At 41.9% G+C, this 23834-nt stretch overlaps 1 protein-coding gene across 4 annotated transcripts; it reads right to left on the bottom strand.

Moving 5' to 3' along the window:
* Positions 1–1001: 1001 nt before the first annotated feature.
* LOC131232746 (F-box protein SKIP31) lies at positions 1002–22379 on the bottom strand. 4 transcript variants are annotated; one of them, XM_058229214.1, is made up of 10 exons: positions 22113–22378; positions 21559–21966; positions 21392–21465; positions 15795–15870; positions 12951–13061; positions 12675–12849; positions 12449–12567; positions 10109–10169; positions 4378–4435; positions 1002–1309 (listed from the first exon to the last, which is right to left on the bottom strand). In XM_058229214.1, the coding sequence occupies exons 1-9, from the start codon at positions 22188–22190 to the stop codon at positions 4422–4424; spliced, it is 1116 nt and encodes a 371-aa protein (XP_058085197.1). In that variant the 5' UTR covers positions 22191–22378; the 3' UTR covers positions 1002–1309; positions 4378–4421. The 4 variants fall into 4 exon arrangements, with proteins under 4 accessions (XP_058085197.1, XP_058085196.1, XP_058085199.1 ...); XM_058229215.1 differs by lacking the exon at positions 1002–1309 and adding an exon at positions 3713–4214; XM_058229213.1 differs by lacking the exon at positions 4378–4435 and having other exon boundaries at positions 22113–22377.
* Positions 22380–23834: the final 1455 nt, after the last annotated feature.

Here is a 23834-nt window from a genome sequence, read left to right as displayed (position 1 = left end):
TGAAAAAAAAAAAAATTTGATCACCTTTTTAGCCTTCCTTTCTTATTTACTATTATTCCAAATGGTTTAACCTACGAATTTCATTTATTGTTATCTTGGATGGTATAACTGAAGTTATGGCCCTTGATGCAGAATAGGATTTGTGTGGCCAACCCGAATTAGTTGGAAAAGGCTTAGATGATGCTGATTTTGAACGGTAGAAATTAATCTCCAATAGGCAGGGCATTTTAGAATACAAATGTTTAAAATTGACCAAATCTTCAAATGTAATGGTAACTGTTGATAAGGTGAATTATGCAAAGGGTCGTGCTTGGCAACAAATGCTGCATTTCTTGAAAAAGCTTTTGGAATAAAGAAAGGAAAGGAAAAGGAAGATGCAAATATGAAGGGGCCATTTGAGAAATTCGATTATCTGCTGGCACGGGTTGTCCTAATGGACCTATCCATGGATTGGCAAGGAAGATAAGAATACAAAAAACAAAAGGCATCGATCACACTATATTCAGCAGGGAGCACAAAGGGCCCAATGATCCAGATCTTTCATCAGGCAATCTCACCGTGGCCTTTATACAAAAATCCCAGGACTGGGCATTCATACTCGTGCTGTTTCCCAATGGTCTTTTCCACACGTTCATGTGTGGATAATTGAATGGACAGTTAAAACTGGGATTGATCAGCGAATGTGTGAAAAGGCCTGTTCACAGTTAACCATTTTCAGGGACCTCATCCTTGAGATGGAATTTGTTGGCATATAAGCCTCCAGATTTTTCTTACATACAACCACATTCATAATAGATGAAAGACCACAGAGAATTGAGGACCCAATCAACCGCCCCAGAACATGTGCAAGAATTTTTTTTACCAGGAGCAGGAACAGTCTGCAGGTCAGATCGATGTGATACTAATCTGTGTTTTCTTTTGTGACGTTGTGCTCTCAGAGACTACTCATCATCAATCATGCACCAATGCAAACATTGCAGGTGACTACTGCAAAAACAACATGGCCTTTGGCAACGGGCACAAAAGAGTTAATAGCAAACTGCAAAAGCAAAGCAAAATATCTGATACAAGGGCCTGCCTTTCGTTAATTCATGATACAGAGCAGTATTTGTATCTCATCATATATAATTTAAATAAATAAGTCAAGAGGTAACTCATGCATTTGATGCTATTTCTCATCCTGCATACGAAATCATCAATGATCACACTGGAAGAGAAACCCAAAGTCTCACACCAGATCAGCAAAACCTCAATGCTGCTTCCAGCTCCTTCTCATCAGCACAGTTATACCCCAGAAGATAAGCTCGTGCTGTCAGGATGAAACAAAGGAAATTGTTTTAGTTAGCATGGTTTGTAAGGTATACTAGAAACTTAACCAGGATGGCTTATTTTGAGAGAGAGAGAGAGAGAGAGAGAGAGAGAGAGGGCGAATCAAAGTAGGGAGACATTATAGCCTCTTACTTAAAAAGGATTCTGGATACAGAAATTGGTGAAATTAAATAAAAAATGATTCTTCATTTGGTCCAAATTTGGGTTGGACGTCCTACACTTGCTCATCTTCTTGATTTTATTTTTTTAAAATTAATGTTTTCATCGTGTCCGGATAGAGAACTTCTACAAAAAAAATTAAAAATTGAAAAACAATATCAAATCTTTAATTCGCTTGCTGTTTGGCTGGCATCATCATGATTGTAATTGACAAATGCCAAACAGAGTTCTTTTGCCAAATATCTGCATTCTTTCCAAAAAAAAAAAAAAAATTCAACTCTGCTTCAAGTGAGTTTAACAGGTCTTTTGTTTAAGGTTATACCAAACTTCAATCTATTCCTCGCAATAGTTGAGGGGGATTCAAGTAATGCCATTTCCTGGGCAAAATCCAGTGGAGGGTGACTAACCTCATGGATGAAGTGTAGAGTATACAGAGGAAAGAATATTTCCTTTTCCCATGTTCAGGAAGAAGCAGACAGATTGCTGATGATCAGGCCAAGGATGGGGCGTGCAGAGATGCTATCCACCTTGATGACAGACCTGTGTAATATTAAGTGTAGGTTTTTCCCCTCGGTTTCAGTCCCCTCCCTATCTTCTGTAATTCCAGTGCAGGACCCTCGTAAGTTTGGTAGTTGGCTCTAAGTGCTGAGACCCTCCTGTTGTATCTTTTCCGCTCTTTTTAATAAATATCTTAAGTTAACCCAAAAAAAAAAAAAATGGTTCTTCTGTTGGAAATCCCAACTACTGAGCATCAAACTTATAAAGCACATTATGATGCTATATGGTAGAGAGTGGGGGAGCAAAAGATTACTACCAGAACAAGGCCTTCAAATAAATTAGTTTTGCTTCATGGCAGAGAGATCAACAATCAAAGGCTTTTTCCTTTGTTAGACAACTGATGGAAAAGTATGGCAAGAACAAATCTATGCGTGGCTTTTATGGATCTAGAGAAAGCCTGTGATGAAGTACCTGGGAAAGTTATCTCACAAGTGCTAAGGGAAGATACACCAACATCATTAAAGACGTGCAAAGAGTGTTGTTATAAGAGTGAGAAATGTTTATGCTAAAAGGGTAAGAAATGTTTATGCTAAAAGACAGATGAGTTCCCTGCAGTGGTGGGTCTTCACCAATGGTTGGCATAAAGCTGTATGGAACTACGGCATAGGTGTTCTGGTTATCCAAGTTAGGAAACCAAGAAAGGTTAGTTCCATGCTCTCAAAAGAGCGCAGTTAGAAAACCTGTTGAGTCACCTACACAAAAAACATGCAATTGGCTATAGGGGGGTCCACAAAGTCAGGTGCTTTGTCAATGGGTCAGGTCAATAAGGGGATAGAGGATATCTTAAAAGAGTCGAGAGTTGACCCATGGCTAAAATTGATTGCTATCATATGCATTCAGTTGGTTACTAGTGTGAAAGAGTGATTCTAGAATTCCATTTATTGGGTGAAGAACAAGATCGCATAATCTTGAAGATAGTGTCGAGACTAAATTTTTATTTTCCTATGCATCTAAAGAAGTTAATGATGTTCTCGACAATCCTGCTTTCCTAAGTTGACGCAAACAACTAACCACTTGCTCTAAAGCTCGAACTAATAGAGCACCTTTATCTCATAGTCCAGGCCCCACATCCCACAGGTTAGGTCCTCGGCCGAACTCCCCTCGTGAGCCCCACATCACATGGGTTGCCTCACACGGGCCACTAGCCTCACATGAGCCACCCGCCTCACATGGGCCACCCACCCCAAGTGTACCCTCGCATTCCACAGGCCACCCCACTCAAGCCTGGTGTGAAAATGCCCCTGCATTAATCACCCCCGGTGAGAAGTCTCAAACACGAGACCTTCTGCTCTGATACCACTTTGACGTAGGACAACTAACCACTTGCTCTAAAAGCTCGAACTATAAAGCATGGCGAATCAATCTCTTTATCTCATTAGCCCAAGCCCCACATCACATGGGTTACGTCCTCGGTCGAAACCCCCCTCGTGGGCCCACATCACATGGGTTCCGCCTTACATAGGTGGGGCCTGCCTCACACAGGCCACCCACCCTGAGTGTGCCCCTGCATCCCACAAGCCACCCCACTCGAGCCTGGTGTGCAAATTCCCTTGAATTATGAGTTCAATGAAAAAGTTAAATAAGTGGCATTCAAGATAGCTTCTTCTGGCTCTCTTTATTCCTCCTATAATACAAGTATCTATATTTTAATTTGTGTATGTATATGTTTTTTTTTTTTTGAAACATAAGAGATTTTATTAGCGGGATAGTAAAGGCCACCCAAACATAAAAAATGAAAACATTAGAAAAACAATGAAAAAGAGAAAAGAAGGAAGAAAAACTAAAAGAAAAGGAAAATAAAAGAGATACAGAGGCTACACCCCGGCCACCGGCCTAATCACATCGCCCAATCCCTGAAGAGAATCAACACCTTAGAGAAAACAACCGCTGAAGATCGACCCTCGTTTCTAAAAACGCAGTTGTTTCTCTCCGCCCAAACTGCAAGCAACATGCCTCACCACTTTCTCTTGCCAATTACTCCACCATCCTCAGCATGCCAAGAGCGGAACAAAGAGTCAAGAGGAGGCATGACTTAAGAAACGCCTGCCCAATGGAGGACACTCCACCAAATATCCGAGATAAAAGGACGATGAATGAAGAGGTGGTCCCCTGTCTCCTCGTTGTTGAGACAAAGGAGGCAGATATTCGGCATGATCATTCCGTTTTTCCTAAGATTATCCACAGTCAAGATTATGTTGCTTCCTGCTAACCAGCCGAAAGCCGCCACCCTTGGGAGAGTTTCGTAGGACCGAATAGCTCCCGTATGGTAGCAAGCAGGAGATAAGACGAAAGCCAGAAGATAATTATAGTAGGATTTGACGGAGAAAGTACCATAATTGGATCTCTTCCAAATCAAAGAATCCTCTTTCAAAGGATCAGGGTGAACACCCTGCAAAAGACAAAAGAGCGTAGTAAGGTCAACAATCTCTTTATCATTGAAATTTATTCTGAAAAGAGGAATCCAGACTCCTCCCAATCCATTGTGAAAGAAACAATCCTTCACAGGGACATTCTGATTTTGACATGAGGAGAACAAAGAGGGGAATCCTTCCGCCAGTGTGGTGGAACCGCACCATTGATCTAGCCAAAATATGATCCTATTACCGTCGCCTAGGGAGAAACAGATATTAGAGTGAAAAGATCCAAAGAGCTTGGCAATGTTCTTCCACAGGAAAGAAGATATGCACAAGGACGATTTGAGAGTCCACCAACCACCACTATTTAGCAGTTATGATTTGTCTCCACAAACTATTGGGCTCATTCCCAAAGTGCCACAGCCACTTCGAAAGAAGGGAAATATTGAACATCTCTAGATTTTTAATGTTCGCACCCCCTACACTGATAAGGGTGCAAACCTCCTCCCAATTGAGTAAAGGGTGTTTGAGAGAATCATTATTTCCTTGCCATAAGAATTTTCGATGGATTCTGTCAATTTGAATATGACTGATTTGGAGCAGAGAAAGAGAAAGAAAAAGAATAAGAGCATACTCAAGAGGGAAGCTTTGATCAGGTTTATTCTGCCTCCAAGAGATAGCGTGTCCAGCATCTAGAAAGAAAGCTTCATTTCGATCCTATCAAGGATGCTATCCCATGGGGGGGGCTTACCTATACAGAGAGGGAGACCCAAGTACAACGTAAGAAGTGATCCAACCTTACACCCAAAAGAATCAGCAAATGAGGCAGCACCCTCCTAGGATAGGTTAATTCCTATCATCTTTGATTTAGGCCCGAGACAACTTGGAACTAGCATATGGTCATACTAAGAAAGGTGGTCTTGGATTCATCCGCGTCGCAAAACAATAAAGTATCATCAGCGAATTGTAAGTGAGTTAAGCAGAGAGGGAAAATTCTAATGGGAAATCCCGTAAAACCCCCCACTTCTTGGCCCCTAAAAAGCATTCCACTAAGGGCTCCCATACCAAAACAAACAGGAACGGAAGAGGAGATCCCCTTGATGGAGCCCTCTTGAGGCTCTAAAGAAACCAAAAGGGGATCCGTTAAAACTGAGAATTTTGGAGACGAAATACAAATTCTCATCCATGCCCTCCAGATTAAGCCAAATCCCATCCTCTGAAGCATGTAGTCCAAGAAAGACCAGTCGACATGATCATAAGCCTTCTGTATGTCAAGTTTATAAAGAATTCCCGATCTTTTGTCCCTTGCACACGAGTCCAGACATTCATTGGCAATAAGAACGGAGTCTAGAATCTGTCTGCCTTCCACGAAGGCAAATCGACAAGGAGAGACAACCTTAGCTATCACCTATCTGAGCTGATTGGCCAGGATTTTGGACAAGATTTTGTAGGGACCCCCCACCAGGTTGATAGGATGAAAGTCCTTAATTTTTTCAGCTCCTTGATCTTGGGGATGAGGGCCAGAAAGGTATTACCCATCTCTCAGGAAAGTCTCCTATCATGAAATAGCTCTAATATGAAAGCAAAAAAGATCATCCTTGAGCAAATCCCAAAAAGCCTTTAAAAAACGCAATGGGAAACCCATTGGGACTAGGGACCTCATCACTTCCAAGCTCCCATATTGTAGATTTCTGCTCCTCTAGGTCAGTTGGTCTTTCTAGAAACATCACTTCTTCTTTCGAAATACGTTGGAAAAGCAAATTATCAAGTCTTGGCCTAGACACATCATCAGCAATTAGAAGTTGGGAATAAAACTGAACAATGGAATTGCAAATGGCATATGTATCAGAAACAATCTCATTGTCAATCTCAAGAGAAGCAATAGAATCAATTATGGATGTAGTACTAGCATAACTATGAAAGAATTTAGTGTTCCTATCCCCCTCCTTTAGCCACGATGCTCTGAATCGTTACGGCTCAAATTTGGTGATAAAAGGCACACTTAATAGATGGTTAGGATTGTTCAACCAATATTAATCTAGTTTATGTTGTTTTTTATGTCTTATATCATGTCGGAAATAGGGCCTGACAATGCCATCGATAAACTGTTTGATGCCGCCTTCGATGGCATCGAACAGTGCTCGATCCGAAAGAGATTTTTCGAATTTTCGTCAGTTGATCATTGAACTATCAAGGTACTTTTTCAATGCCATCGGAGGGTGTTTGATGACATCAAAGGAAATGTTCGATGCCATTAAACATAGCATGATGCAATCAAGAATTAAATACCTATTTTTGACGAATTTCTGAAAAATGGCCCACCGAGCTTTGATTCAAAAAAATCTGTAATATAATGTGTTTTTATCTGAAATATCTAGCTAAGGTTGGTCGAAATTAGTAGTAGAAGGAGTAAAAACAGTTTGGAAGCAAGAGGTTTCAAAAAAAAAGCAAAAAATGAGCTGAACAATGGAATTGCAAATGGCATATTTATCAGAAACAATCTCATTGTCAATCTCAAGAGAAGCAATAGAATTAATTATGGATGTAGTACTAGCGTAACTGTGAAAGAATTTAGTGTTCCTATCCCCCTCCTTTAGCCACGATGCTCTGAATCGTTGCCTCCATTTAATCTCTTCTTCTTTTAATCTAGTGCAATAATCTGCAGACAGATTCAATCTCAAATAAACATCTTCTTCGGACAAGGGATTAACCTCTTCCTTAACATCCAGCTCATGAATGGCCGCAAGTTTCTTAAAAAGAATGAACTCTGGCTGCCTTTCTATCGTAAAGGATTACCACCAACCAGAGACCATGTCTCTGAATCCTTCAACCTCGAGCCACACCAGTTCAAATCTGAATGGCTTTGGGCCCCAATTCAGCTCGGTTTCCAATAAAATGGGAATATACTCAAAGATAGGTCTGGGCAATCCTCTTTGATGAGCAAAAATGAAGTGGGTGATCCAGCCTTGGGAGACAAGAAATCTATCAAGGAGGGACCTCACTAGAGGGTTCTTGTAGTTACACTATGTAAAGTTCACTTCCCCCATTGCCAGGTCCACCTTCCTCTCATATGAAAAGCGGATCACATTAAAGTCCCCTCCTATTGGCCAAGGGAGGTTCCACCTATTAGAGACCACAGAAAGCTCAAGCTGGAAAGGAGCGAAGGGAGGGCCTATAACGACCATAAACGCTAGAAAAGATCCAACGGAAGCCCGAGCCGATCTCTCTGAACAACACATTAATAGTGAAAAGGCCCACCCAACAGTCTTCTATGGCTCGGCTAAAAGGATCCCACATGAGCAGAATCCCTCCTTCCGAACCAGTGGAATCCAGAGCCACCTAATCCCTATTCTTTCTACGCCAAAGGCAATTGACAACACCTCTATTCACTGAAGACAACTTAGTTTCCTGCAAAACAATCAACTTAGCTTTGGAACGAACACACATATCTCTAACCTGGAATCTCTTCTGAGGGCATCCCAACCCCTTAACATTCCAAGAAAGGACCTTCATTGGGGAACCTTGGTAGCCCCTCTCCCTTCTCTCACCTGGTGTAGAATGGCTTCCTGCAAACATTCCTGATTAGCACCCAAATTGTATAATTCCCTATTGAGGAGTTGAGGGACTTGGAAACCCTCCCCCGGAATCCCTTCCACTGTCACTCACAACCCTTTCTCAACCACTAGTTTAAACAACGCTAAGTAGTCCTCGTTTGAATATCCAAAAACTACTCCCAAGAATCTACCAACATGACCCACCACCTCTCGCACCGACCTCTTCTTCTTGTTTTTGCCCCTACCAAATTTTGCAACAATTCCCCTGAAATTGGAGCAGACGAGAGGGCCCCTCTTGACAAACCGGAGGGAGATTAGCCAAGAGAGACGTTCGTAGGGGAGGAACAACCGTCGCATCCTCTAACGACTCTGTCGCCTGGACTGACCCAGGCCGAACCTGCAATGGGGAATCATTAGGAACAAGGATCAAAGTGAGCGAGCCGACTGGGTCGGGCACAGGACCACTGTCGATCACTACAAGAAGGCTATAGATGTGGATGAAGTTAGAGGGGGAGGAAGGGGGAGTAGAGAAAAGTTCCTGAGACTGGGGGCGGACAAAGAGGGGATAAGCTCCTCTCTGGAGCCTCAACATTTTGCAACGTCGAGGAGAAAGTCGGAGATGAGGGTTTAAATGAGGCAGCATCTAAGAAAATGGACTCTTCCTCTAATTCTTCTTCTTCAAAAAGGTCTTGTTAATGGTGAATAGGGGGCTCTGACTCTAAATGTCTTAGTCGGGTCTAAATCTCCACTAGGCTATGAAGACGAAGAGGCTCTATCTACAAGAGATCGTATGCACATGCAGGAGAGGGATTCCAATCAGAGCAACGTGCGATTCACCTCTAACATCCTTCCCTTTCACCTGTGTCTCGGGAAGCGGAAGAGTAGACAGAGTAGGGGCTTGCATCATGTCATCTAGAGAGTCAACGCAAGGAGGCAAGGGCCTCGAGGGATCCATGTGGCGACTATCAAGCGTATAAGGGGATAGCTCTCTGCTCAAGACAAGAGGGGAAAATTTCTTAGGATCCGGCCCCATCCATTTTGAAAAGGACTCATGAGAAGAGACAGGCCCTGCTAATTTAAGAGAGCTCAACACCGGCCACGAGATATCATGCGATAAATTGATAAAGGTTTCTCTTATCCGCACCTGGTGGATATCTGTCAGAAGTGCCAAAATATCTTCGAACATATGTCAGCAAGGAGTGGAGTTATCAACCTTCCTTGCATAACACGGCAGAGAATCGTCTCCACACGTTTGAGGCAACTTCGAGTGTAGTCCGCTAAGCAAATCCGATGGTGTGCCACCTTCCATGGTGGACACCGGGGACAGAGACACAGGAGGTCAGAGAGAAGTGAAGGAACCCGCAAACCCGACTCCCTTTGGATTCAGATTTCCAAAGTCAACTGCCCTACCTGAACCCTGAGACACTGGGAATCTCCACCCCTCTTTCGTTTGATCAGAATTCTGGCGTAGAGGAGATTATCCCATCTTGTTTGATTGAAGACGATAAGGAAATTAAGGTCTCACCTCAAAATGGGGCGGGGACACCCTGTTTTGTCAAACAAAATGATCAAGGAATTAAGGTTCGCCTCCAAATGGGACGGGGACACCGTGTTGTCAAAAAAAAATGATAAAGGAATTAAGTATCGGAATGAGAGAGAGAGAGAGAGAGAGAGAGAGAGAGAGATGTTTGATATTAAAAAATATGGGAAACTAAACTATTTTTCTCTGGATTAACAAATGAAGGTTGAAAACTGGTATTTTCCTCTCACAATGGAAGCATGCACCACCTGATGCTCTATCAAGCAATTGGATGTCAGCTTGCAAACCATTTGAATGTTTACTAGAATAAAACCAAGGTTTAGCAAATGATATGAAGGGAGAAGAAGTAGATGCAGTGAAAAGAAGAGTAGCTGAAAAAGTAGATTCTGTATATAGGTCACTCAGAGAAATTATAAGAAATTCAGAACTGATTCCCTTCCATTGGCTCAGGAAAGTTGGACATCCTGCCACATTCATCTTCTTCTTGTTATTATTTCTTAATAAATCACATAAATTACAGCACAAGCAATAAAAATTCTGCTTAGTTGACATACAAGAATGAAGTAGCAAATTCAGGACAAGCAGGGAAAATTAAAAACAGCCAAAGCTTTTACCAAATCGGCCAGATCCCATGAAAGGCTCTGGATCATCCATTACACCTCCTTGTTGTTGTTCCTGAAATTTTGGGAAATCGAGAATCAGAAATTAAAGCATTTCACTATGCTTCCAGGTTTCTGCAGGAATAATGAGGAAAATAGAATAAAGTTAGATGGTTTGGTCATGTGCTACGGAGACCAAGAACGGCACCAGTTATGAGTGAATTGGCACAAGTTGATGACTCCAAAATGCAAAGGGAAGGCCCAAGGACGTGGATGGAGATGGTAGGAAAAGACGATGACCTATGGTCTAACTGAAGGTCTGGCTCTTGATAGAGTGGAATGGCAGAAAAGGATTCATGTAGCCAACCACAATTAATTGGGATAAGGCTTAGATGACGATGATGATGATTTGGTGCAGTTCCTCCCACTCCATGCCTTCTGGCCATGTTTAAGCACTGATCAACAGATATATATTACTGACAATGAATTTTTATCCAAAAGTAATTATTAGTGGATCATCTTTCCAGCTGTTATGACTTAATATCAGGGATATGGAGGAAGATTTTTTATATATTTGAGTTGTATGGACCATGCCAAGATATTTCAAAGAGTTTGTGCAACCATGGAACTGAGGTCCTAAAGGTCAAATAAGCGGGTTCTTCAGCAGCTCTCATCACTAGAGGCAATCTGGTTCATCTGGAAGGAACACAACAATAAGACTTTCAATAATAAGTCCGAGTCACTGTAGGCAGTCTACTGTAAGGCTAAGGGTAGCATGTTATTATAGGCATTGGGGCTTTCCTTGTTTAGGGATGTAAGGGAAGAAATGCTAGATCCCAGGGGTGCCTTTATTTGAGTTCTGTTTGTGGGGTCAAGGGATGATCTCTCATCATCCATTCCTCTGTTTCTTTGCTTCTTTTGTTCCATCATCTTGCTTTTAATTCGAAAACAAAATATTTTCTCCAAAGGTCTACCTGCTCACCACTGAAATTCCATCACCACTTCAAAAGCAGCACCAAGTTTTTTCTCTAATCCTACCAATACTAATTCCTGTCTCCTTAGGAAATTGTACATCATCCCAGTTGACAAGATGAAAATCCAGCTCGGTCCAATAATTTGCCGATCCATGGGAATGATATAAACAGTTTGTCCTCCCAAAATGTCTGAAATAGAGGTATAAGTAGCCTCTTTTTTTCTTTTTTGTTGTTTTTCTTCTTCTTTTGTTTTTTGCTTGTATCCCTATTTCCTTGTTCATTTGTTACCATGTGTTCTCATCTTTCTAACAATCTAGATTAATAATCTATATACATAAGGAAAATGAGTAAAGAAAAAGAAGAAGAAGAAGAAGAAAAAAAAAAAGAAAAGAGTACTGATGGATATATCCCACGTATACATGTTTCTCCCCATCTCATTTTTTTTCGCACAATTTAGAATATTGGGATGGTCAATTTTCGTTCTTCTTTTTTTCACCCCATCTCCCCCCTTTCCGAATGAACCGAAGGAATGTCTTGTTATGATCTGTATTGCATCCTTGTCTTATCCTTTCCTTAGAACTAATCTGCTATAATACAATTTTCCCCCTCCCATCCAAAGAAAATCAATAACTAGAGGCCTTGACTGTGCAGGAAAATACTGATCATGACAAAATTTGAAAATAAAGGATATTTAGTATTTAGAGGAAGGAATAGTGGTCATCGTCGTCATCATCTTTAAATGGTAGACTGGCAAAAACTTTACAATCGGCTGCCCACTGAAATCAACCTTCCTCTTTCACTGGCTCTTGAAACCAACCATGGCAGAGGATCACATTGACGCCACTCATGCCAGCATGGTCCCACCCAGTGTTGAACTCCAATCCATGTATTACATGCACACCCCAAAGGGTGATCAATATAGCTTTACCCAAAAAAAAAATCAATATGGGCCGATACTCTGCACCATGAAAGCAACCATAGGTGTCCCACAAATTTCTTATAGAACATTCAATTAATCTAGGCAACCAATAAATGCCAAGCAAGTCAATATTAGAGAATCAATCAGTTTCATGTCATTGGTCGATGTTGCTTCATCTCATTTTACAGAAACCACCATAACTTTCATTTTTCTTAAAGATGGAAACCAAAATAACAATGACGGCATGATGAGAAAATGATAAAAAGAATTCCAAAATTTTCAAACCAAAAAGACAGCCAAGGTAAAAGATCAAGCAAACATAGGCCTCAGCAAATAGACAAGTCATAAATAAATTAAATAAATGAAACAAGCAAAGCATGATCCTAGTTCACCCCAATGCATGAAGAAAGGAGAAAACAAACACGAGAAGTAAATGAGTTCACTGTAAAGGGTTTAACTCACAGCATCTGTTTCCTCTTCAGATGGCAACAGCAATCCATCAAAACAGTGCCCTGAAATTGTACAGACCAAAAGCCCATTGGACGGATCCCAAACAACTTCCCGGCATGTGTCATCGCAGACTGCAAAAAAACACATGATGCACCAGTAAGAAAGCAACTTGTGCCATAAAATCAGTGAATGAAATGAGGGGGTAGCTTAATATTGCTAAGGTGAAATTGTTTTCTACCATGAACACGTCCAGTCTTCTCACAGAGAAAGACATCTCCAATTTGAGAGTAACAACATGTCTCCCCAGAGCAAGCATGGTCAGCAACTACCTCATCAGTCAACCCTCTGCTACTTCTCCAAATAGACACTTGATCAGCAACTGTCTTGTCGAGAATTATGCGATCATCGTTCACCTTCACATGTTAAAAGATGATTAATGATGACCAGTGGAAACCTTATGTACGTCAGAACCATTAAACTTCCACAGAACAGGGCATCTGCATTCTTCTTTTACTTGGGACAGTAGAGGAGCTTGGCTTCTCTTGGCTGCCTGCATTTGGACGTAATACTCCTTGAACTCAGATGGAGTGTTCTTAACAAATTCGGCCATGTCCTCTTCATCACGCTGCAACAAAAGTCACACTCAGAAATAAGGAACCATATTCTGGATTCAGCCACAGTAACCCAACACAAACCTCAAATAAAAATAAAATATGTCCAATCAAAAAATTCCAAAGGTTGGTAGGGGTTGCCCTTCCAACTGAACTGAACTTGGTCACTCTGTATCTGACATGCATGTTGAATTCTAAACCCTTTCTTTCACTCTGAAAGACCAGTTAAGTATTTCCTGAACAGTGAATCCAAAACAGATATGGGACGAATAAATACTGGGTCTAAAGCATCTAAAGCCTTGAAGAAGAAGCAGATGTATCATTTTGCAGCCTGTAATTTCAAGGGAAAATGCTACAGGATAAATGGTAACATGCCTCGCTTTTGAGTAAATTGTCCCTGTTCACACAATTTACTGGTGATCGAATCACTTTTATTAAGGCAGTGCACCCAAACACCCCAATATATCTCCTGTTTCTGCTAAGATGCCTAGACTCAGTAACAGCTAAAATTGAGTCAATTACGAAAAAAAAAAAAAACATATGCAATGATAGAGAAGATCGTGACAGATACCATCTTGTGAGGTGGGAAAAAGTGTGCAAACCAATCAATCAAGGCAGATTAGGCATTAGATCAATTAAGTAGGTTAGTTTAGCTCTTCTTGCTAAATGGTGGTGGAGACTAGGAAATGTGAAGGCCCCTATTCTTCAGAACGAGCTGATTGCAAAATATGGTTTATCGGCTAATGAGTGGGACATTAACACTGCCTCTCGCGGGCATGGATCAGCAATATGGAGAGTGATATCCTCAGTCAATCACGAATTTGAATACACATTAGATCCAGGATGGGTGTAGGTGAGTGACAGAATCCAATTCTGGGAAGGGAGGCGGTGTGGCGAAGAGCCCTTGCATCAAATGTTTGAATCTCTGTTTGTTGATATGCAAGTAACAGTCAACGAGGGATTTCAGAGGGATATTGTAAAGCAGTTTGAAACCACACCTTTCAGATGAAATCTCAGAGATAACGAAATCTCAATCTTAGTTCAGCTGCTGTCCCTTCTGGAAGATAGTTTACATCCCAAGGAATGGTTATGAAATAAGAATATGGGAGACAGAAACCACCAGCACTTTCTGTGTCAAATTCTTTCACAAGACCTAATTATCAGGGAATCCATCGAGTGGCCTGCGATTGTGTGGTCAGGTGAAGCTTCATTAAAAGTCAGCACATTTTGTCGGCGAGCCTGCTTGGATAAGATCCTTAATGCTAGATCATTTAAGGAATAAAGGTATTCCTTTCCCAACAGGTGTTCGCTCTGCTACACAGACGAAGAATCAGTGAACCATTTGTTCCTTCACTGTTCCTATGCTCATCAAGTCTGCTTCCAGACCTTCCAGAATTTTGAAGTAGCTTTGCAATCCCAGAGTCAGCCAGAGATCTGTTTGCAGGGTGGAGGTCGCTGCTTGGGATCAGGTGGGGAGAGTTGTGTGGAAAAACATTAGTTATTTGGAGTATATGGTTGGAAAGAAAATCTTTGGAGGAAGATCTAAACCTGCCAGCTATGTCTTTTTCAGCAGACCTGACAGAAATGTGGATTGGTGCAAACAAAATAAAAAGGTGAAAGGTGTCTCCTCTCAAATTCTGAATTCCATTTGGGCAGAATCGATCAGGTGTGGATGGAACCCAGTTCCAGTTTTGAGCATATGGCAATGTCCCCCTGACAGACACTATTAAGTTGAATTTTGATATAAATTTGCTAGGAAACCCAGGCCCTGGAGCAAATGAAGACCTTATCAGAGACCAGAGGTTTGATTCCAGAGCAATTCCCGAAGCATGTGAGGACAAAATCTTCAAATTTCGCTGAGGCATCTGCACTGTTGGACGGTATAAAATTGGTTGTTTCTGGCAATTTCAACCCATTTTTTTTTAAAGGATAACTGGGATTTTGTAAATAAAATAAAGAGGTACAAGAAAGAAAACAAGATCTGCTGAGGTAGCAGAAACTTAACAGCCTAGGAATATCATGTCATAGTCGTTCAGACCATGTACATTGACCGCCCATTCAAAAATCAGATTTTTGGCCCTAGAACACACAGCTTGAACTGAAGAAGACCTTTCGTTGAAGCATCTGTCATTTCTTTCCTCCCAGACTGACCACCAAATGGCGAGGATCACCAGTCTCCAAATACGCATTCTAAGTTTTCCTAACCACACCACCTGTCTCCGGCAATTTCAACCCATTTTAGTTGAAGGCAACTCTAGTAATGCAATCAGCTAGATGAGCTCTTAGAAGATGCCCTTGGAACATAGCAAATCTGATTGAGGAAGCCAGAGATTGTGTTCCCCCATTTCCTCAACCTTCTTTCATGTTCATCGGGCAGCAAATGAGGAGACAGATACGCTTGCAAAAGACTTCTCAGACAATGGAGTGACATTTCACATGGTTGACTCTCAGTGTGATTTGTTTCCAGTTTATTCTTCATTTCTGTTTCTAGGACCCAGGTTAAGGGTTGTGTTTTGGTTCCCTTTGTCTGTTTCTTCCAAGTTTTGTTAGGAGGCAGTGTGCTGTTTTCGCAGCCTTTTTGCTTCTTTTAATAAAATCTTACCATTCACCAAAAAAGAAAAAGAAACAAAACAAAAAAAAAAACAAAAAAAAAAGCCTCGCCCTTGGATCAGATATTGGATTCCAAATCTGCGGTCAAGTGGAGGAAAACGTAGCACTTTGAAGTTTCTGTAGAGATAGAGATGTACCTGAATATAAAGCTTCTTCCAAGCACACTCACGTAACTTCCCAGTAGGTGATGACAGACCCCACCTCATACAATAACTGCACAAAAATTAAAAAAATAATAATAAAAAAAAAAAAAAAAAAATTTGAAGGATGCCAACATAAAAATGCAATAAAACAATTATTTAGACCCACAAGGTACAGAAACAACTTGTCAATTTGCTGGGAGTGAAGTACGTTAAATAACAAGCAGCAGTGGTTAATTTGGACACAATGACAAGTTTTTTTTATTTTTAAGATGATGCAAACTTACTAGGGCCAGAGACGAAAGAAAAGGAGCTACACAAACAAAAAAGAAAAGAAAAAACAAAACCAAAAGAAAAGGGGAAAAAAGAAAAAAGAAACAACAAACCCCCAAAACCCCACCCTAGATCAACTTTAGGAAATCAGTCATACAACAATAAGAAACCCCGATTAATCACTCCATCCGCAGAGCTACCCTAATTATGAAAGACTCAATTATTCCTTTCCAGCCAGATTGACCATAAAATTGCCAAAAAGGCAAGCCTCCGTCTACGGATACCAAAACAGCCTCCCTATCCACCATGACAAGATCGAAAAAAAGCATCTATCAAATCAAGCATCACCAAAGAAACACACAAAAATCAAAGGATGCCAAACACAGCACCCTAGAGGAGCAATGAATGAAAAGGTGATCCAGAAACTCCGTTGCACTCGGAAAAAGCAAGCAAGCATGAGGAAGCACTAAGGATCTTTTGCGAAGGTTATTAATTGTTATGATCCTTCTTCAACAAGCCAAGCGAATGCAACAATTTTTGGAGACCCATAACACCATATGTTACTTGTGCAATGCCCCCCAAAGACTCAGACTAAGAGAAAAATAGGTATAGAGATCGGACCCAAAACCTCCCAGATTTCCCCAAATGCCATGCGAGAGAGAGTCCTTCACACCTGGCGATATCAAAATACCCTATAAACCAGACAAATGAATGAGCAGGCTATCAAATTCAGAGTCATGTAAATCCCTACAACTGGAGGAGGGGGGCTAGACACCCTGGCCATCCAAGGATGATGCACAATTGGGGACAAATATTAGCTACCCGGTAGAGATTAGCCCGATCCCAAAAGGACAATCTAAGCGAGGAATCCCCACAACAAATATCCTCCCAAAACCTTACCATAGATCCCTCCACCAAAGTGAAATTGAACCTTTCAAGCACCTTAGGGGCCACTTGGGTCACAACTTTCCAAAGAGGTGTGGCTCGATAAATAGAAGATTTATTATCCACCAACCCATGGGTCCAAAACCATACTTGGCAGCAATGATTTTCCTCCACAAACTAGAATCTTCGACAACAAACCGCCAAACCCACTTACCTAGTAAAGCGGAATTAACAAGCTTGAGCTGCCTAATCCCAGCTCCCCCTTCATCATAAGGGCGACAAACATCTTTGTAATTCAGGAGGTGAAATTTGCCTTTGGAGGCACCTTCCTGCTAGAGAAAATTCCGACTAAGCTTATCAATACACTCAAGCATAGCCTTAGGGCACTGAAATAAGGACAAAAAGTAAAGAGGAAAATTGGACATGGAAGATTTAATGAGGTTAGCCTACCCCAAAGGGAAAGCCGCTCACTCTTCTAGGGGCCAAACTTCATCGCCATACTCTCCACCCCTGTCCCAAAGATGACCCGTAGGCTTACCCAAGCACAAAGGCAGGCTAAGATAAGAAAGGGGAAGGTCCCACCCCACAACTGAAAAGCTAGAGACCTCATGAGAAATATGAATCCCAAGGATTTCACTTTTGAATAAATTTATTTTAAGCCCTGACGCAACCTCCAACCAACTGTCTAAAATCCTAAGATTGGCCACCATAGATTCCTCAGCCTCGCAAAACAAGATGGTGTCATCTGCAAACTAAAGGTGGCTAATCAACTAAGGAAATTTAGACACGGACACTTTTAAACAACCCCACCAATTGCCCTCTAGACAACATTCTACTCAAAGCTTTGGAAACAAGCAAACAAAAAAAGAGGGAGATAGGGGATCTCCTTGCCAAAGGCCCCAGGAAGATTTGGAAAAACAAATTGGGAACTATTAATAAAAACTAAAAAAGAAGTCGAGGAAACAAAGCATTAAATCCATCGTCCCCATTTATCACCAAAACCCATCCTCCACAACATATAATCCAAAAAGGACAATTCAACATGGTCAAACGCTATTTCTAGATCCGATTTACAAACCACGCCCTTAATACACGATTTGTCACAAGAATCCACACATTCGTGAGCAATAAGGGCACTATCGATAATTTGCCTACTAGATATAAAAGCACTTTGAAAGGGCGAAATCACTTTAGGCAACACCACCCTAAGCCTTTGACTAGGAACTTTAGAAATAATATTACACGGGCTACTAAGAAGGCTAATGGGTCTTAAAAAAATTAGTTGGTCCACACCATTGATCTTAGGGATGAGAGCTAAGAAAGTGCAGCCCAATTCCAAGGAGATCCTAGTGGAATCAAAGAATTCCTCAACAAGAGCTATGAGATCCAATTTCACCATGTCCCAGAAGGACTAAAAGAAAGCCAAGGAAAATCCATCTGGCCCCAGGGCTTTGTCCCACCCAAAGTTCCACACGGCTTCCTTGATTTTCTCAATTTCAATAGGCACTTCAAGATTATTAGCCTCCTCCGAAGAGAGGCAATCAAAAGGCAAATTATCAAGAATATGCCTCTCTCGACCCTCACCTGAAAGAAAATAAGCATAAAACTTTACAATGGACTAACAAATGGGCTCTCTATATCAACCCTTTTATCGGTAACCATAAGAGAAGATGCAATTGACCCTAGCTCTAGTGTTGGCTATCCCTTGAAAAAATTTGGTGTTTTTATCACCATCTTTTAGCCAAAACCGCCCGCGAGTGCTAGCGTCGTTTGATCTCTTCCTTTAACCCTAGAAAGATAATCAGAGGATAACTTGGCTATGAATAATTTCTCCACTTTCGAAAGAAAACCACCTTCCTCCTTGACGTCCAGAGCTTGAACCTCTCTTAGCATCACATCTATCTCGTGCTCCCGGATATTGAAGACTTCCCATTTCCAAGAGACAATCTTGACCTTTAGAAGCTTCAACTTCTTTAAAAGAACATAGCCAACACGACCTACAACTTCAAAGGAGGACCATCAATCAGATACTAGGGACAGAAACCCCTCAACTTCGAGCCAAGCCAGCTCAAATCGAAAGGGATTGGGACCTAGTTGATCTCCTCAAACTCCAAAAGAATAGGGCAATGATCAAAAACTGGTTTGGGAAGGCCTCCCTAGCGGATCAAATGGAACTTTTGAACCCACCCTAGGGAAACCAAAAACATGTCCAATACGGACATGGCGGAAGAGGCATGGCCATTCGACTAGGAAAACTTAATACTCTCCATCAGAAGATCCACTAATTCATGCTTTAGGACCCATTCGGAAAAACCGCGCATGCTCCTGGAAACTGCCTCCATGCAATTTCTCGTAGGCAAGACGTTAAAATCTCCGAAAGCAAATCAGCATAAAACTTTATAATGGACTGACAGATGGACTCTTTATATCAACCTTTTTACGATTAACCATTGAAGAAGAGATGAAATTAGCCCTAGCTCTAGTGTTGGCTATCCCATGAAAAAATTTAGTGTTTCTATCATTGTCCTTTAGCCAAACTACCCACAAGCACAAGCACCATTTGATCTCTTCCTCTTTACCCTAGAAAGATAATCAAAGGATATCTTTCGATAATTTCTCAACTTCTGAAATCAAGCCACCTTCCTCCTCAATGTCCAAAGCTTGGATCTCTCTTAGGATCTCATCCATCTTGTGATCCTGAATATCGAAGACTTCCCATTTCCAGGAGATGTCTTGGCCTTTAGAAGCTTCAGTTTTTTTTAAAAGAACAACGCTGGCGCGACCTACAACTTCAAAGGACCACCAATCAGATACTAGGGACCGAAACCCCTCAACTTCGAGCCAAGCCAGCTGAAATTGGAAGGGATTGGGACCCAATTGATCTCCTCAACGGCCAAAAGAACAGGACAATGATCAGAAACAAGTTTGGGAAGGCCTCTCTAGCAGGTCAAAGGGAACTTTTGAAGCAACCCTGGGGAAACCAAAAACCTGACCAACAAGGACACGGAAGGAGAGGCTTGGCCATTCACCTAGAAAAAAGTAATACTCCCCATCGGAAGATGCATTAGCTCATGCTTTAGGACCCATTCCGGGCAACCACACATGCTCCCAAAAACCCTAACTTCATGCAATTTCCCGTAGGAAAAACAGACAACATCCAGCCCATTCTTGAAATAAACAACTTGCACACACTTCCTATCCTAAAAAGATGAATACACCAAGCACAACACTTATCTTCCCATAAGAAAACCGAATTATGTTGAAATCACCCCAAATGCACCTTGGACAGTTCCATCTGCAGAAGCATCGTTTAATTCCTCCCTCTTTGCCAGACCTACAAGCCTAGAAACAGTGAACCAATAGTCCATAGGCAGCCATCCTCTTTTGATGCACACTTGATCAATGTAGAGTGTTCCTCAATTAATTCAGCCAACCTTTCCACATGGATTCTAGATTGGGATTCAGCCTCCTGCTCTCCCATGGCACAGCAGGCGAGACGAATCAACTGGCCCCTGCACCAAAGCTCTCAAATCATAGAATCAGAAATCTTCTCAACCTTCGATTCTTGAACAAGGAGTAGATCAGCTTGATATTTCTTGAGAAAGTATGTTAGGTTTAGCCTCTTCTTGGAGCCCCCAAACCCCTATCATTCCATGACGGCAGCTTCATTGGAAATTAGAATAGACAATCCCCACCCTCCCATTCTTTGTATGAGAGTTGCCCTGACTCTTCTTCTAGTAGTTAACAATAGTCTTATGAGTCCTTACGAGTTTGGGCCTATCCAAGTCATTTTGTCATTGTTTTACCGCTTTTGGCCACCTAACAATCCCTGTCTTTCAGCTCCCGAATTATCACTCCCATCAAAGGACAGACCCAAATTTGTGCACAAATAAACTATTTTGTTGACAACAGTGACATTCAATCTAAGCTAGAGGTTGCAGCCATGCAAGAATACACCCTAACCTGTCAGTGCTTCAGTAAATCTCCTTGAAGAAAGGAACACCAAGAACCAAATCGGGGGCAGTCGATTGCTTCTATAAATTCACACTTGCAATGCTCAAACTCAGGGCTCAATTGGCATTTGGCAAGTAGCTGAGTGGTATAGCAAATTCTTGTCGAAGCGCACCAAGAAAATAAAATGAACAAATGCACAGGTGAAAATTAACACCATCTAATTTCTTCAGGCAGAGTCTGTAAGGAAAAATAACAGTTACAGATCCATGAAGTTTCTTGTCTAAGCTGGCGAGGTGAGTGGCCTGGAAACATAATGCTCTACTTTGACATCGTTAAGGGATGAAGGAGGACTTTTCTTTTTCCTTTTCTTTTTCTTTTTCTTTTGTTTTTTTTTTTTTTTTGAGAGAGAGAGACAGATAGGATGAAGGAAGACTTGAAAGACAGTTAAGAAGGGGAAAAAAGAAAAAGAAGAAAGAACTCACAGACGGCGCCAGAGGCATTCATCAGATGCTGCAGAGTTGAGGAATCTACAAACCAGGGAGCATGAAATAAGATCCTGGCATTCAGTCAGACAATGAGATGATGCTCTTGTTAATAAATGTCAGTCACAAAGTAAAAGAGGCAAGAGGTGACTAGCTAAATCATTTACCTCAGAAGAGAGGAATTTGAGGATGTGGTGGAAAAGCTCGGGAGGAATCTTGCTGAAAATTCCAGTCTCAATCTGGCAGTGGCAACTGACTTGAGAGGTTCCTTGATCAATGCGCAGCCTCGTATTGGATGGGGGAGACGGTGATCGAGAGGTCCCTTGATCAAGGTGCGGCCTCTTATTGGATGAGGAAGACCTTGATCGAGAGGTCCCTTGATCAAGGCGCAGCCTCTTATTAGATGAGGAAGATGGTGATTGAGAGATCCCTTGATCAAGGAGCAACCTCTTATTGGAAGAGGAAGAGGGTGATTGAGAGGTCCCCTGATCAAGGCGCGGCCTCTTATTGGATGAGGGAGACGGTGATTGAGATGATGGAGGTAGGGGGGAAGGCCTCGTTTTCAACTCTTCGTCCTGCAGAACCAATGGCCATCCATCCAATTAATTAACCTTAACCCTAGGGACTAAAATTGAGAGAAAGGAGATTTGGATGGCAGAATTTTTAAAAAAACAAAAAACAAAAAACAAAAAACAGAGAGAGTTGGGACAGATGAAAGAACCTGGTCGGAGACCTCGGAAAGAACCTCCAATTCGAGGAAATTAACCAAGGTCTCATCCTCGTCGTCCGACGTTGCCATGCTCCCGCTCGAACTGAAACAAGAAACGAGGGGGTTCCTGTCGTCTCTCCTTTGCCTATGATCCACGCAAACCCACCCAACACCTGCAAACACTGGATATGCTACTCTCTGCCGGAATCTTCCCTCGCGCACCACATCTCAACCATTCCGCGTGTGGCCCCACTGTCCACGGTTCTTGTCTAAGAGGGAAGCGGATGAGCTACTCCCCCTGCCACCAGCCAATGGCTGATGGTCGGTGCTCTATGGGCCCCACCATGATATATGTGTTTCATCCATGCCGTCCATCTATTTTTAGACAAGAACCGAGGAGAGAATGGTGGATATCCAATCACTATTGATTTCCTGTGGTGTGGTCCACCTGAGATTTATATCTTATCATTTTCGGGGATCAAGCCTGAAATGATCTGTAAAAATGAATGAACAGAATGGATGAAACACATACATCATGGTGCGACCCACAGAGCACCGAACATTAGCCACCGGGATGATGGCAGGGGGAGCAGCCAATCCGTTTGCGTCTCAAAGGTCGCTTCCTGAAGCGGATTCCGTAGTGAGGTGCTCACCACGCGAGAGCATAGCGTGGATTATATATGAAGTACATTGTTAAGAGTGTGTTTTATCCACGCCGTTCATCCGTTTTTTTCAGATCATTTCAGGGCACATTCTTAAACCTGAAGCATATTCAATGCTCAAGTGGGCCACACGTTATAAAATTTTGAGGATAGTGACGTCCACCGTTGAAACTTTCCCAAGGCCGACAGTGATTTTTTTTTTTCATCCAACCTGTTTATAAGCTTACATGCATACATCAATATCAACTTAATCCAAAACTTCTGTGACCCTTTTATGTGGGTGTTTAATCTTTATTATTTTCTACAGTGTGGGCCGCTGAGCTTTGAATATAATTCAATTTTGGCTTCATGCCGTAGAATGACCTGGAAAAGCTGGACGGAGCTAATAAAATTTATACATCAAGGTGGTCCCACAGTTTTCACACCACGTAAAGGTCCGGGGCGGTGAGCGCCTGCTAGCGCGGCTATGGTGTGCATGGACCTGACTATGGGGCCACTTGATGTATGTGACTACATCCATGTGTCCATTTGTGTGTAAAACTATTTTTAGGAATGTTGATACAAAAACCTGGTCCACCCTCCTTGGGCCTTCAAGCACCTGCTCAGAAAGAAAACAAAGGAGACCCCGGCTAGAGGAGGGGACCGTCCGATGATAAAGTCAGGCTAGAAATCTGGGTCTTATAATATTGAAGGGTTTTAAGAGAGAGTTTTTACGTACCTTTCACCCTTGAAGTCTCTCCTATTTATAGGATAGGGAGGATCCCACCGTACAGGGATTCTCTCCCCAATCTTAAGAGACTTGATTTGATTGCAATCTGCTTACAGATGCTTCCCGATCCCGAGATCCTCGGGATCTGAAATCCTTTCACAAGATTTTCAGAACGGTATTCAAGCTTACACAATTTCTTCCTCGCTCAACTCGGCCTCAACCGACTCAAGTAACAGACGAATCTCGGCTAGCTGCAAGGATAAAGCTTTTTGCCTCCTGTCGAACGGAACATATTCGGCTTATGGTCAATACCCTTTCTCAATCCGATAGCCGACACTATAACCGGCCTAATATGGGTTGGTT

Source organism: Magnolia sinica, chromosome 18, assembly GCF_029962835.1.
Source record: "Magnolia sinica isolate HGM2019 chromosome 18, MsV1, whole genome shotgun sequence".
Classification (NCBI taxonomy): Eukaryota; Viridiplantae; Streptophyta; class Magnoliopsida; order Magnoliales; family Magnoliaceae; genus Magnolia; species Magnolia sinica.
The sequence above is the reverse complement of the archived record's forward strand: the minus strand, read 5'-3'. Positions and strand labels throughout refer to the sequence as shown.

Bases quoted from the DNA above. Each gene is read 5' to 3' on its own strand.
- LOC131232746 (XM_058229213.1), bottom strand. From the start codon at position 22,190: ATGGCAACGTCGGACGACGAGGATGAGACCTTGGTTAATTTCCTCGAA. The intron at 13,062-15,794 runs GTACATCTCTAT...CTTTTGTTGCAG, and splicing joins GGAAGAAGCTTTATATTCAG to CGTGATGAAGAGGACATGGC. The intron at 10,170-12,448 runs GTGAGTTAAACC...CCAAAATTTCAG, and splicing joins CTGAAGAGGAAACAGATGCT to GAACAACAACAAGGAGGTGT.